Source organism: Neovison vison, chromosome 7, assembly GCF_020171115.1.
Source record: "Neovison vison isolate M4711 chromosome 7, ASM_NN_V1, whole genome shotgun sequence".
Classification (NCBI taxonomy): Eukaryota; Metazoa; Chordata; class Mammalia; order Carnivora; family Mustelidae; genus Neogale; species Neogale vison.
This window is the reverse complement of record NC_058097.1, coordinates 199403541-199415643: the sequence shown is the minus strand read 5'-3', so window position 1 is coordinate 199415643 and position 12103 is coordinate 199403541. Positions and strand designations below refer to the sequence as shown.

Below are 12103 nucleotides of genomic sequence, written 5' to 3'. Positions count from 1 at the left end.
GCCGGCGGGGGCGGAGGCTGGGCCGGGGAGGCCACGCCCCCTGGCCAGCCCTAGTGACATTTCAAGAGCTGATTGGGCCGGGTCGGTGACAGTTCCCGTTGCCCGGGCAACTAGGGCCGGGCTCCCTCGGTACTAGAGGGAGGCGGCAGGCCCGGGTCAGGGGCCTCCTCGAGATCGGGCTTGGGGTAAGACTCGTGTGCCGCCACCGAGGGCAGGTTGGGCCTGGGTCTGAGGAAGGGACTGGGACTGCTTCACAGCACCAGGGCTCCAAAAGAGGAGAGTTCGGTCCTGTTTGGACAGGCTGAACGACCTGCCCAGCTAGGCTCAGTGGACAGATCTGGGCCTGGGAAGCAGGGTGAACGTGGGGTTCTAAGGTGGGAGAGGGAACTACAGTCATCTGCCCCTCCCTTCACCAGCCACCATTTGCCCCAGCTTGTGCCCTAACTACCTGCCATCTTGCCCCCACAGCCCAGAGCATGTTCCAGATCCCAGAGTTTGAGCCCAGTGAGCAGGAAGACTCCAGCCCTGCAGATAGGGGCCTGGGCCCCAGCCCCACAGGGGATCAACCCCCAGGCCTTGGCAAGCACCTGCAGACGGCCCCAGGCCTCCTAGGGGAAGCTGGTCACCAGCAGGGGCAGCCGGCCAGCAGCAGCCACCATGGAGGTAGGTACCCACCTCCCAACCACCTGCCTGTCCACCTTGCCCAGTAGCTCCCCACATCCCAGCTGCATCCCCACTAACGGGCTGGCTTCGAGTAAGTGCCTAACCTGTCTGCACCTCAGTTTCCTCTTCTGTAAAGCAGAGCAATTAATCACCACTGTTGTAGGGCTGTTGGGATGATACCAGAAATCTATAGGAAGCACTTAATTATAGTGCCAGTGCATAGTAAATGCTCAAAGAATGTAGCTGTTAGCCTAGGACCAGCACAGAAATCACCCAGAGACAGAGGCGCCTGGGTGGCTCAGTCCTGCCTTGGGCTCCGGTCACGATCCCAGGGTCCTGAGATGGAGCCCTGCATCAGGCTCCCTGCTCAGCGGGAAGTCTGCTTTTCCCTCTCCCACTCCCCCTGCTTGTGTTTCCACTCTCCGCTGTGTCTCTGTCAAATAAGTAAATAAAATCTAAAATACAACAACGCTACCTCTACATAACAAGAAAGACAGATGGAGGAGAAGGGGTCTGGACACACTCGGCGAGGGGACCCAGTGCTGAGCCGAAAGAAAGGATGGACACTGGAGGAATGGCAGCCATTTCTCCCCAATGCCCACCTCCCCAGTGCCCACCCCCGGTCTTGGCACCTGGAACAACCATAGAGATCTTTTGTAAACTCCTGTCCTTAACGTCATGAAGCCAGAAAGACCACCACCCCCAGGTTCAAGAACAAGAAGGCTTACGAAGTCCTCCTCCCCAGCCTGCGCGCACACACACTTTGTCAGACTGAACCCCAAAGACTTTAACTCCTTTAGCGTCCAGATCTTTGCACTTGGCTGTTCTCGGCTTTCCACCAGGCCTCGTGGTTCCTCTTCACCTTCAGTATCAAGGGCTTCATTTGTGCCACATGCTGCCCCAGCCGCCAGGGGGTACATTAGTGAACAAAAGAGATAAAAGTCCTTGCTCTTTGTGGTGCCTCCAGGTTCTAGTTGAGTGGGAAGAGACAGGCCATCAACAAACAAACAAATGCTGCAGTGCGGTCCTGGCGGTGCCAGAAGCCTTCTTTACTTTCTCCCTGGATCCGGAGTACCAGAAGGCTGGGGGAGTGACTCTGACGGAGGTGGTCAGGGTCAGCCCAGCGTGGTAGGAAGCAAGGTTAGAAGCGGGTGAGAGGTGAGCCCTGCCCCTATCCCCGGAAAAACAGATCCTGACTGGAAAAGTATCCCAGCCTAGGGAAGGGCCGATGCAAACGCCCTGAAGGCAGGACACAGTCTAGGTCACTGAGGGGAGGAGAGGTCAAGATGCCTCAGGGAAGATGAATGGTGGGTGGAGCATGTGGGCGGGGCCTGGAAGACCTGTGCCAGGACCTTGGCTTTCACTTTGAGTGAAAACATGGGGGAGGACAGGGAGCAGAGGCAGGGCTGTCTGATATGGAATCAAGAACATCACCAGGGCCTCTGTGTGGGGACTAGTATGCAATGGGCAAAAGCAGCCCCGTGGGGGTGCTGCAGGGGAGGCTGCTGGGAGAGTCCCAGTGAGGGAGGATGATGACTTGTGCCTGTTGGAGGCAGAGGAAGTGGTACACATTTATTTTGTAGGTAGAACTGGCAGGATTTGCCAACAAACTAGGTGTGGGGGTGTGCAGGAGAGAGAGGAATCAGGGAGGGCCTCAAGGCATCTGGGCTGGGCACCTGGAGGACCCTGCCCTTGACTCTGATGGAAAACTACAGCCAAATCAGGAGCCTGGTGTGGGCCAAGTGAGGGTAGGGGGGCCTCCTGGGCAGCCGGTTGGAGGTTTCCAGTAGGGATAGGCCCAAGAGGGATTTATACACCTGGGAGTTGTCAGTCCCAGAGGTAGTGTTCTCTGAGGCCTAGGCAGCCAGTGTAGACAGGCGGGGGCCTGGTCTGAGCCTGGGGCCTTGGCCTTCAGAGGGAGGCAGCAGGGAAGAAATTAGCAGCAGGATGGGAGGGAAACCAGGAGCTGGCAGGGCCCGCGCAGCAAGGGATTGCTTCTGGCTGGAGATCTGGGAGAGGGCCATTGGAGTCGCCAACACAGGCCGTTGCAGTTTGGGTGAGGAGATGGGGGGGAAGGCTGACGTCAGTTCAGAAGGGAAGGATAACGGGAAGAGAGGTGGAAACAGAAAGGGGAGCCCCCTTTGGGCAGCGGTGCTCCAGGAAAGGGGTGCAGCGAAGACCCAAGGAGGGGTTGGTGTTTTTGTTGCCGTTGTTGTTTTGTTGTTTAAGGGGAAAGAAAGTAACTTGTCTAGAAGCTGAGGGGGGTAATCCAGGAGCCAAGGAACTACCATATGAGGTAGGAGAGAAGGGACACTAACTGGAGAGATGTCCTCGAGTAGGACACCGGGGTCTGGCACCAGGGAGGGCTGGCTCAGCTAAATGCGAGACAGTGGACAGGAGTGCGTGGTTGTGAGTAGATAGGAAGTAGAAGAAGTTTCTCTCTCTCTCTTTAAGATTTTATTTATTTGACAGAGATGTGAGAGAAGGAACACAAGCAGGGGGAGTGGGAGAGGGAGAAGCAGGCTTCCCACTCAGCTGGGGGCCCGATTCGGGGCTCGGTCCCAGGACCCTGGGATCAGGACTTGAGCCTCGAAGGCACGTGGTTAACAACTGAGTCACTCAGGGGCCCCAGCAGAAGTTTCTCTTGTGGGTGCTGCCAGTTTCTCCAGGAAAGGGTGGGAAGAGAGTGGATCAGTCTTGAAGTGGTCATCCATCCCCAAGCACAGAGTATGCGAGGTGGGCTGGGCAATGTCAAGGGCGCCCCGTCGCCAGTTTCTTTCTTTCTTTCTTTCTTTCTTTTTTTTAATTATAAACTTCTTTTTTCCCCCCCCTAAAGATTTTGCTTGTTTATTCGAGAGTGAGTGAGTGAGAGAGAGAACATGAGTGGCCAGGAAGGGCAGAGGGACAGGGAGAAGCAGACTCCCTGCTGAACAAGGAGCCTAAGTGGTACTAGATCCCAGGACCTTGGGATCATGACCTGAGCAGAAGGCAGACTTTTTTTTTTTTAAGGTTTTATTTATTTATTTATTTTCTTATTTATTTGTCAGAGACAAAGAGAGACACAGCAAGAGAGGGAACACAAGCAGCGTGGGGTAGGAGATGGAGAAGCAGGCTTCCCGCTGAACAGGGAGCCAGACGTGCGGCTGGATCCCAGGACCCTGGGGATTATGACCGGAGATGCTTAACTGACTGAGCCACCCAGGCACCCATGCCATGAATTTCGGTGGAGGCAGCATGGCTATGCTTTTCTTCAGCCTGGGGGTCCAGGGGGCCAGCTGGGAGTTAGAATTTAGCCAGAGCTGTGCCTGACTCAGCCCAGCTGGGGAGGGGTGCTGGAGGGTGTCTGCACAGAGAGGCAGTGGTCTTGGTGTGGGGTGTAGCCTGGCTCCGGGAGTCCTGGCATCACTATAGTGGGCTTCCAGGGGAGGGAGTCAGCCAGGTAGAAGCCGCGAGGCTTAGGATGGAGTTCCTGAAGGTTCTCTCCCGGGGAAGGAGGGAGAGGCTGGAAAGCAGAAGGGCCACTTGGGTCCTGGGAGTGAACGGGGTAGGGACTGGAGGAAGCTCCTGCACCAGTGGGTGTGTGGCCTGAGGGCAGGGGCACCTCCCCCAGCTCCAGACCTTTCCATGAGGAGGACAGCAAGGGAGAAAGTAGCCACTGACGGGAGTTCTTATATTTTTGACTTAGTTTTATTTTTTTTTAATTTAAATTCAATTCATTAACATAGAGTGTATTACAAGTTTCAGAGTTGGAGGTCAGTGACTCATCAGTTGCATATAACAGCGCTCATTCCCTCGTCCAGGTACCCACTCCCCCCACCTACCTCTGGACTTAGTTTTCCTTTTTCTTTAAAGATTTTATTTATTTGACAGAGATCACAAGTAGGCAGAGAGGCAGGCAGAGGCGGGGTGGGGGGGGAGCAGACTCCCTGCTGAGCAGAGAGCCCAACACCGACACCGGGCTCAATCCCAAGACCCTGAGATCATGACCTGAGCCAAAGGCAGAGGCTTTAACCCACTGAGCCACCCAGGCGCCCCTGGACTTAGTTTTCAGTGCCTAAAAAGCAAATGATTTTCCCAGAAAAGATCAGCAAGGTTGGAGGGGGGGGGGTTGCTCTTTGGGAGCCACAGAACCCCTGTCCCCTCCAGGCCCGCTGAGTCCCTGTCACTCTGCACATTCCCTGACCCCTGGGCCCTGTGGGAATGGATGTGTGCACGTCCCCAGGGCAGAGACTGTGACACCTTTTGTGCTGTGACAGCCCCCGCGCATAGCCCAGGGCCTGGGACAGGCAGGTGCACTAGGAACAGCGGGGAGTGTGTGTGGATGGTGGGGAGGGAGGGAGGATTGCCCAGTGGGGCCAGACCACAGGGTTCAAACACCGCCCCACCCTCCCTTAGCAGGCTGAACTTGAGCAGGCGAGTTAACTGTCTGCCTCAGTTTTCTTACCTGTAAAGTGAGAATAGAAACTCATCTTCCCTTCTTATAGGGGGGATCTGATCAGTTAATATGGGAAACGTGCTGGGGCACCTGGGCGGTTCAGTCGGTTAAGTGTCTGCTTTTGGCTCAGGTCATGATCCTGGAGCCCCAGGATCTAGCCTCCGCATCCCGGCTCCCTGGTCAGGAGGGAGTCTGTTTCTCCCTCTACTCGTCACCCTGCTCGTGTTCTCTCTCACTCTCTCGGTCTCTCAAATAAATAAAATCTTCAAAAGAAAAAGAAAAGCTTCGCAAAAAAAAAGAGGAAAAGTGCTTAGAAACAGCCTGCGGGCACCTGGGTGGCTCAGTGGGTTAAGCCTCTGCCTTTGGCTCGGGTCCTGATCCCAGGGTCCTAGGATCCAGCCCCACATTGGCTCTCTGCTTAGCTGGGAGGCTCCTTCCCTCTCTCTCTGCTTGTAATCTCTCTCTTTCCTCTGTCAAATAAATAAATATTTATTTAAAAAAAGAAAGAAAGAAAAAAGAGACAGTGCTTGGCACAGAGGAACCTTTGCTGTTCTTACGAGACTCCAGTAACAACTCTGTTGTTGTTGTTGTTAATTTTTATTTATTTGTTAGAGAGCATTCAGGCAGGGAGACCTACAGGCAGGGAGAGAAGCAGGCTTGCCCGATGACCAAGCTTGCACTGAGCAGGGAGCCTGATATAGGACTTGACCCCAGGATGCTGGGATCATGACCTGAGCCGAAGGCAGTCACTCGACTGACTGAGCCGCCCAGGCGCCCCTGTTGCTCTTGCTGTTAATGTGAATTGTTGGCCCAAACCCTGAGCAGAGCTGAGGATTGCCATAGACATGGACAACCCATGCCTCCTGATAATGGACACAGAAAGGTTAAGTTAGAGCCAGAATGTAAAGACCTTGAAAGCCACACTAAGGAGTTTGGACTTTACTTCCTTGGCAGTGGGGAGCCGTTGAAGGTTTCAGGCAGAGGACAGACACAGTTGGATTTAGGGCAGGGGTTGGCAAACCACAGCCACAGGCTAAATCCCTATTTTTTTTTTTTAAGATTTTATTTGTTTATTTATGAGAGAGAGAGAGAACACAAGCAGGGGAAGAGGCAGGGTGGCAGGCAGAGGAAGAGAGAGGAGCAGGCTCTCTGCTGAGCAAGGAGCCCGATGCAGAACTCAATCCCAGGACCCTGGGCTTGTGATCTGAGTCGAAGGCTGCGGTTTAATTGACTGAGCCACCCAGGCGTCCCTAAATCCCTATTTTTTTTGTCAGCCTGTGAGCTAAGAATGGTTTTGACATTATAAACATTTTAGTGGAATACAACAACACAATTGTATATTGTTCATGGCTTCTTTCAAGCAATGACCACAGAACTGAGTAGTTGTCACGGAGACCGTGTGGCGTGCAGTGGCCCAAAACATTTCCTCTCTGGCCCTTTACCGAAAACATTTGCCAACTCCTGCTATAGAGTGTTTTTCTGATGCAGCAGCTCCTAGCAAGATGGGGTGTGTTCTTTGCAGGCCAGTAAGGGATTTCTGTACCCCAGATGGCTTTAGGGTAGACAAGGAGCCTGGGCTTCCTGCAGGTGCTAGAACGTGATGGGCCCCAAGCACATGCTTAGCTTGGGCCACCAGCCTGGCTGCCTGCTGGGGGTGGGGGGGGAGGCAAGCAGTGGGTGAGCCCCTGCCGGCAGGAGAGCAGGATTCAAACCCCGAGTTGCCCGATGACCAAGCTTCACTGGCTCAGGCTGCCTGGAACACCGGCATTTTGATAAAGTGTGTAAGGATGCTCTCGGAAGCACCAACTTAGATGTGTTTGGCCCCCACCCACTTACCCAGAGGCCCCACGGTAAAGAATTTAAAATTTTGCTGGAGCTTGGGGCCCCTCCCACTGGAGGTCCCTCCCTCTCCCCGCACCCCAGCCTCAGGCGACCTGAGAGGGTGGAGTGTGTGGGCAAGCCTGAGCACCCACCCTAGCTCTCGCCCAGGCAGGAGCTGCTCCCTCTCCCTCCCACCTCACTTCCCCAGAGTGGGGAGAGGCCCCTTGTGTCCAGCCCCGGGATGTGGGAATGTGCCAGGCGAGAGCTGATTGGAGAGTGGGATGGTTCAGAGTGAGCATGTCCACTGCCCCAGGGAGTTCACGGAAAATTCCTCAGGTTTTTTTTCCAGTACAAAGAAGGACACTTTTAAAAGCTCAGTTTACACGTATGGTTGTCATTCTTTTTTTTTTTTTTTTTAAAGATTTTATTTATTTATTTGACAGAGAGAGATCACAAGTAGGCAGAGAGGCAGGCAGAGAGAGAGGAGGAAGCAGGCTCCCCGCTGAGCAGAGAGCCCGATGCGGGACTCGATCCCAGGACCCTGAGATCATGACCTGAGCCGAAGGCAGCGGCTTAACCCACTGAGCCACCCAGGCACCCTATGGTTGTCATTCTGATGGTGGCTGGCTTGGCGTAGCGAAATCCACCGCTTTGGCAGAAACAGCTTGCCCCAGAGGATAGGTTCCTGGTCGGGCTGACACTCACGGAGGGCCCAGAGATGCCTTCCCTGAGTGGCACCCCCAACCAAGGTGGCCTGTGAGGCGGATGTTGGGAACTTGGGGCATAATCATTAAGGACACAGGCCCTGGAGCCAGACTGGTTAGGTTTGGATCACAGCTCTGCCACCTACAAGCTGGGTGACATCGGGGAAGTGACTTAACCTCTCTGGGCCTTAGTCTTCTCCGTAAAATGGGGACAGTGAGGAACCTTCCTCACAGGGTGTGGCGGGGACGTAATGAATTGATTCAGGTGAAGAACTGTAAGCCTGACTGACATGGCCAGTGCTCTTCTGATTTCCGGGCGGGGGCATGGCACCCAGACCAAGTGGCCACCCACAAGTCACTTGCTTTCTGACCTTCTTGGACCTGGCGTCAGTCAAGTGTGGTGGTTGTGCGCTTTCTTAAAAGCTAGTGAAGGAGAACAGCTGACGTTCCTTGAGCCCTTAAGTGGCCAGGAGGGTGTGCCCGCCGCAGGACCTCTGGCAACTTCCTAACCTCCAGGTGCCTCTGCTTCTTCCTCTGTAGCCTGGGTAGGGGGGTGGGGGATGGGACTTTGCAGCTGCCTTCCTGGGAAGCTGGGAGGTTTCAGGATGTAAAAGGGGTCAGAACGTGGTTCTCTCCTTGTCTCATCTGTTATTGGGGTGGTCCTGGGAGACGGGGACTGCCCCCATTTATTTATTTTATTTTTTTATTCTTTAAGATTTATTTTATTGGAGAAAGAGCATGAGTGGGGGGAGGGGCAGAGGAAGAGGGAGCCTGGGATCATGACCTGAGCCAAAGGCAGACATTTAACCCCCTAACCGTGTGAGCCACCCAGGTGCCCCTCTTTTTTTTTTTTTTTTTTTAAAAGATTTTATTTTATTAGAGCATGAGGTGGGAAAGAGGCAGATGGAGAGGGAGAGGCAGACTCCACACTGAGCAGGGAGCCCCATGCAGGGCTAGAGCTGAAGGCAGACGCCCAACTGACTGAGCCACCCCTGCCCCCATTTCATAGAGGAAGACACTGAGGCCCCAGTAGGAAGGGCCCAAGGTGGGGCATCTGGATGGCCCGGCAGTGGGGCTCCTACTCAGCATGCCCCACCCCCTGCCCAAGAGCATGCACTCTCTTCCTCTTTCTCAAATAAATAAATAGAATCTTAAAATAAAGGGGGGGGGCTAAAATCACAAAGCAGGAAATTAAACTGGTTGAGGTGGGGCCCTGCCTCTGCCCCGCCCCCACACCCCACAGAAATGGAAAAGGGCTCAGTGGGTGGGCGTGTCCTTGTCAAAGGTGTTTCTGTTCCTGACTCTTCCAGCCTGTATCCCTAGTCCTGATTTCTGATTTAGCTTCCTGTTCCCCACTTCCACCTCACTCCTCAGAGGCCTTGCGGTGTTCCTGCCCAACCTCGGGCCTGGACTTCCGTAAAGCTCAGAACAGCCAGGAGCTCGGACCACCCTCTTAGCCTAGGCCTTTCTGGATCCAGTACCCTCTTCCCTTCTTAGCTTTCTTAGTCCCGTCTCTGGAGCTGGGCCCCTTGGAGGCCCTATGGCCCCTGAAAGTGACCCACAGGGCTTTGCATAAGGTCCTTTGGGAGAGGCTGAGAGACACCGTTTTGCCATGGCTTCTGAGCCTAAATCTTACTTCCTCAATGCCTTTCCTAACAAATGGGCCTTGCCGGGGGCCCTGAGAACCTTCCCCTGCACCACTTCCCTGCTGGCTTTCACAATACTAGGTAGCTCTGGGTTTTTGCTCCTGAGACTGGTTCTAGGTCTTTGTTGGTCTAGATTTGGGGGTGGAGTGTTGATGGGAGCTGAGGAACGGCACGCAGTACACAGGTCAGACAGACTAAGAACACAGGAGAGGTGACCATGAAAGACAACTTGTCGTGTACTTCCAGTTTCCAGAGCACTTTCACGTTGTTTTATGTGACCTTTCCACTGCCACTGGTAGTCGGGGACAGGTCCACCCCTACACGGGTAAGCACACTGGCTCAGAGCTGAAGGGTGGTCTGATAAGGGAAGAGGTGTAGCTCATTGGTTGATCACTGGGCTCCGGAAGTCTAGAGACTTCCAACCTGAGAACATTATACTGTGCGACAGTGGACAAGTCTCCACTCTCTAAACCTCTGTCTTCTCGTCTGTAAAATGGAGGCCGTGTTAGGACTCCCTTCTTAGGCTGGTTGGGAGCATGAGGGAATTCCCAGGGCTGGCACATAGTAAGTGCTCCATAATCATTACCTTAACAAAAGTCAACAGACCCTTCCAGACTATTCTCCAAAGCAGGTGTTTTGGGAGGTACAGACATGCTGCTGACCGGTCCTTGCTCTCCAGGGCCCAAGGTCTCCCTAGGCCACAACAGTGAAACAAATGGGTCCCAGCAGGTCACTTGCAGAGCTGGAGTTCAGCCCTGCCTAAGGCAGGAGATCTCATCCAAGTGATTGATTTCCTCCAAGGACTGCCCTGAGGCCCCGTGGCCCTGCGCCCCTATTTTATGACTTACGCCCTTATTTTATGGCACGGACAGCAGCAGAGGTCATTTAATACACTAAGGGCCTGGCCCATTATTGGGGCTCAATTAAGATTTATGGGATTAATGAGAAGTTAATGCGAATCTTCACAAAAGCCCCACGAGCTTCCCTCGCTTTACGTAGAAGGAACTGAACTGGGTCTCGGAGGTACTTTGAGGCACCTGCCAAGCTACTGGGCACCCAGGGACATCAGCGGGCGGGGAGCTGGTGTCAAGGGCTTTGGCAAAGCTGGAGGCGCAGAGGAGTGGGGACTCATGCTGCCTCCGTCCCCTGTGCAGGCGCTGGGGCTGTGGAGACACGGAGTCGCCACAGCTCGTACCCCGCGGGGACCGAGGAAGATGAGGGGATGGAGGAAGAAGAGCTTAGCCCTTTCCGGGGGCGCTCGCGGTCAGCGCCCCCCAACCTCTGTGCGGCACTGCGTTATGGCCGCGAGCTCCGGAGGATGAGCGACGAGTTCCAGGGCTCCTTCAAGGTGAGCGCCGGCCCCAAAGCATGTCGGGATCTGTAGTTCGGGGACACCCCACCCCACCCCGCCCCGGGCCACTCTTCCTGGGATCTGTAGTTTGGGGACACCCCACCCCGCCCCGGGCCACTCTTCCTGCGTCCTAGTGCCTGCCGGTATCTGTAGTCCGGACCGAGCGTCAGAAGGCCAAAGCGCCTGAGTTCCGGGATGCTCGGGGCGCGGGGCATGCTGGTATTTGTGCTCGCGATCGGCCCCTTTCGGATATCCGGGTTCTTTGGTCTCAGGTTCAGAATTACTTAGTTATTGAATTGCCGTTCCGGTTTCGAGGCTAGGTCTCGGGCTCTGATACTCGCAAGGTCCTAAGCGTTCTCCCCCAGCGCCCCTGGCAGGGTGCGTCTGGGATCTAACCAGTCCCATTTCTGAGGGCCCAGCGACCCTTGGAGCTTCCGTAAGTGGTGAGGAGGCCACTCGTACGCGGCATGCAGGGAGCTATGGCTTAGGGCCCCGGGCATCTCAGCGGTGGGATTCCAGAGGTGGAGGGCTCCGACTTGGGCTGCCACGACAGGCTAACTCATTTAACCCTCTCTTCCCACCCGAAGGGGCTTCCTCGCCCGAAGAGCGCCGGCACAGCCACGCAGATGCGGCAGAGCCCCAGTTGGACGCGCGTCATCCAGTCCTGGTGGGATCGGAACTTGGGGAGAGGAGGCTCCGCCCCCTCCCAATGACCCGTCCCACAGCCCGAAACCTCCCCTTTCCCGGCGCCGCCGGCGGCCATCTTGGGTGTGGGCGGAAGTCTTTTCCTCAGGCTTTATGCAAGAAAGAGGATCAGTCCTTTCCTTTTCGAAGGAGGTGATCTGACCCAAAGCCCGATTTCCTTCCGGTGTGTACGAAAAGCACGGAGGGGTTTGTCCTCGTCGGAAGTTTTGAAGTTTTATCCGCTCTTAGCCGCCGGAAGTGGCCCTGTGACCCCGCCCCCGGCGCTGGGACACCCTCTTCGTCTGCAAGTTGCAATTCGAAGAAGTCCTGACTTCTCACCAGAACCCTTTCCTCCGCGGTGTCGCTGGGGGCCATCGCTTGCAGCGACATGTGCTTAATAAAGCCCGCGTTTGTGCCGCCGAGTCTCCTCTTTCCGTCGCTTGGGGCTTCGCAGGCAGGGGCAGTGCTAGCACTGACAGTTTCAGAAGTCGTCTTCGCTTTACACATAAGACAAAGCGAGGCTCTTTTTGAGCGACTTACCCTGGAACCGAGACCGGGAACGGGTCCAGGCAGCAACCAGAGAGCCAGGGCTTCTTGGCCTCCGGAAAGCAGAGCGCAGCGGGGCCTTGGGACCTGCAGGTCCTTATCTCTAATATGGTAATTGGGAACTGCAGGCCGGCCGGCCGCGGGAATTCCGCGCTCTGCAAACCGTGCCGCCGGCCTCCAGGGAGGGTCGTTTGTTCCTATTTGGGTCAGCCCTTTCAAACAGCTACTGTGTGGCCGGCCTGGGGCCAGCTCT

General features: G+C 55.3%; 1 protein-coding gene across 1 annotated transcript; it reads left to right on the top strand.

Moving 5' to 3' along the window:
• The first annotated feature begins 99 nt into the window (after window positions 1-99).
• On the top strand, window positions 100-11721 carry BAD (BCL2 associated agonist of cell death). Its single transcript, XM_044259573.1, has 4 exons — window positions 100-185; window positions 469-663; window positions 10424-10617; window positions 11208-11721. Exons 2-4 carry the CDS (start codon window positions 477-479, stop codon window positions 11331-11333), a joined length of 507 nt encoding a protein of 168 aa, XP_044115508.1. The 5' UTR covers window positions 100-185; window positions 469-476; the 3' UTR covers window positions 11334-11721.
• Window positions 11722-12103: the final 382 nt, after the last annotated feature.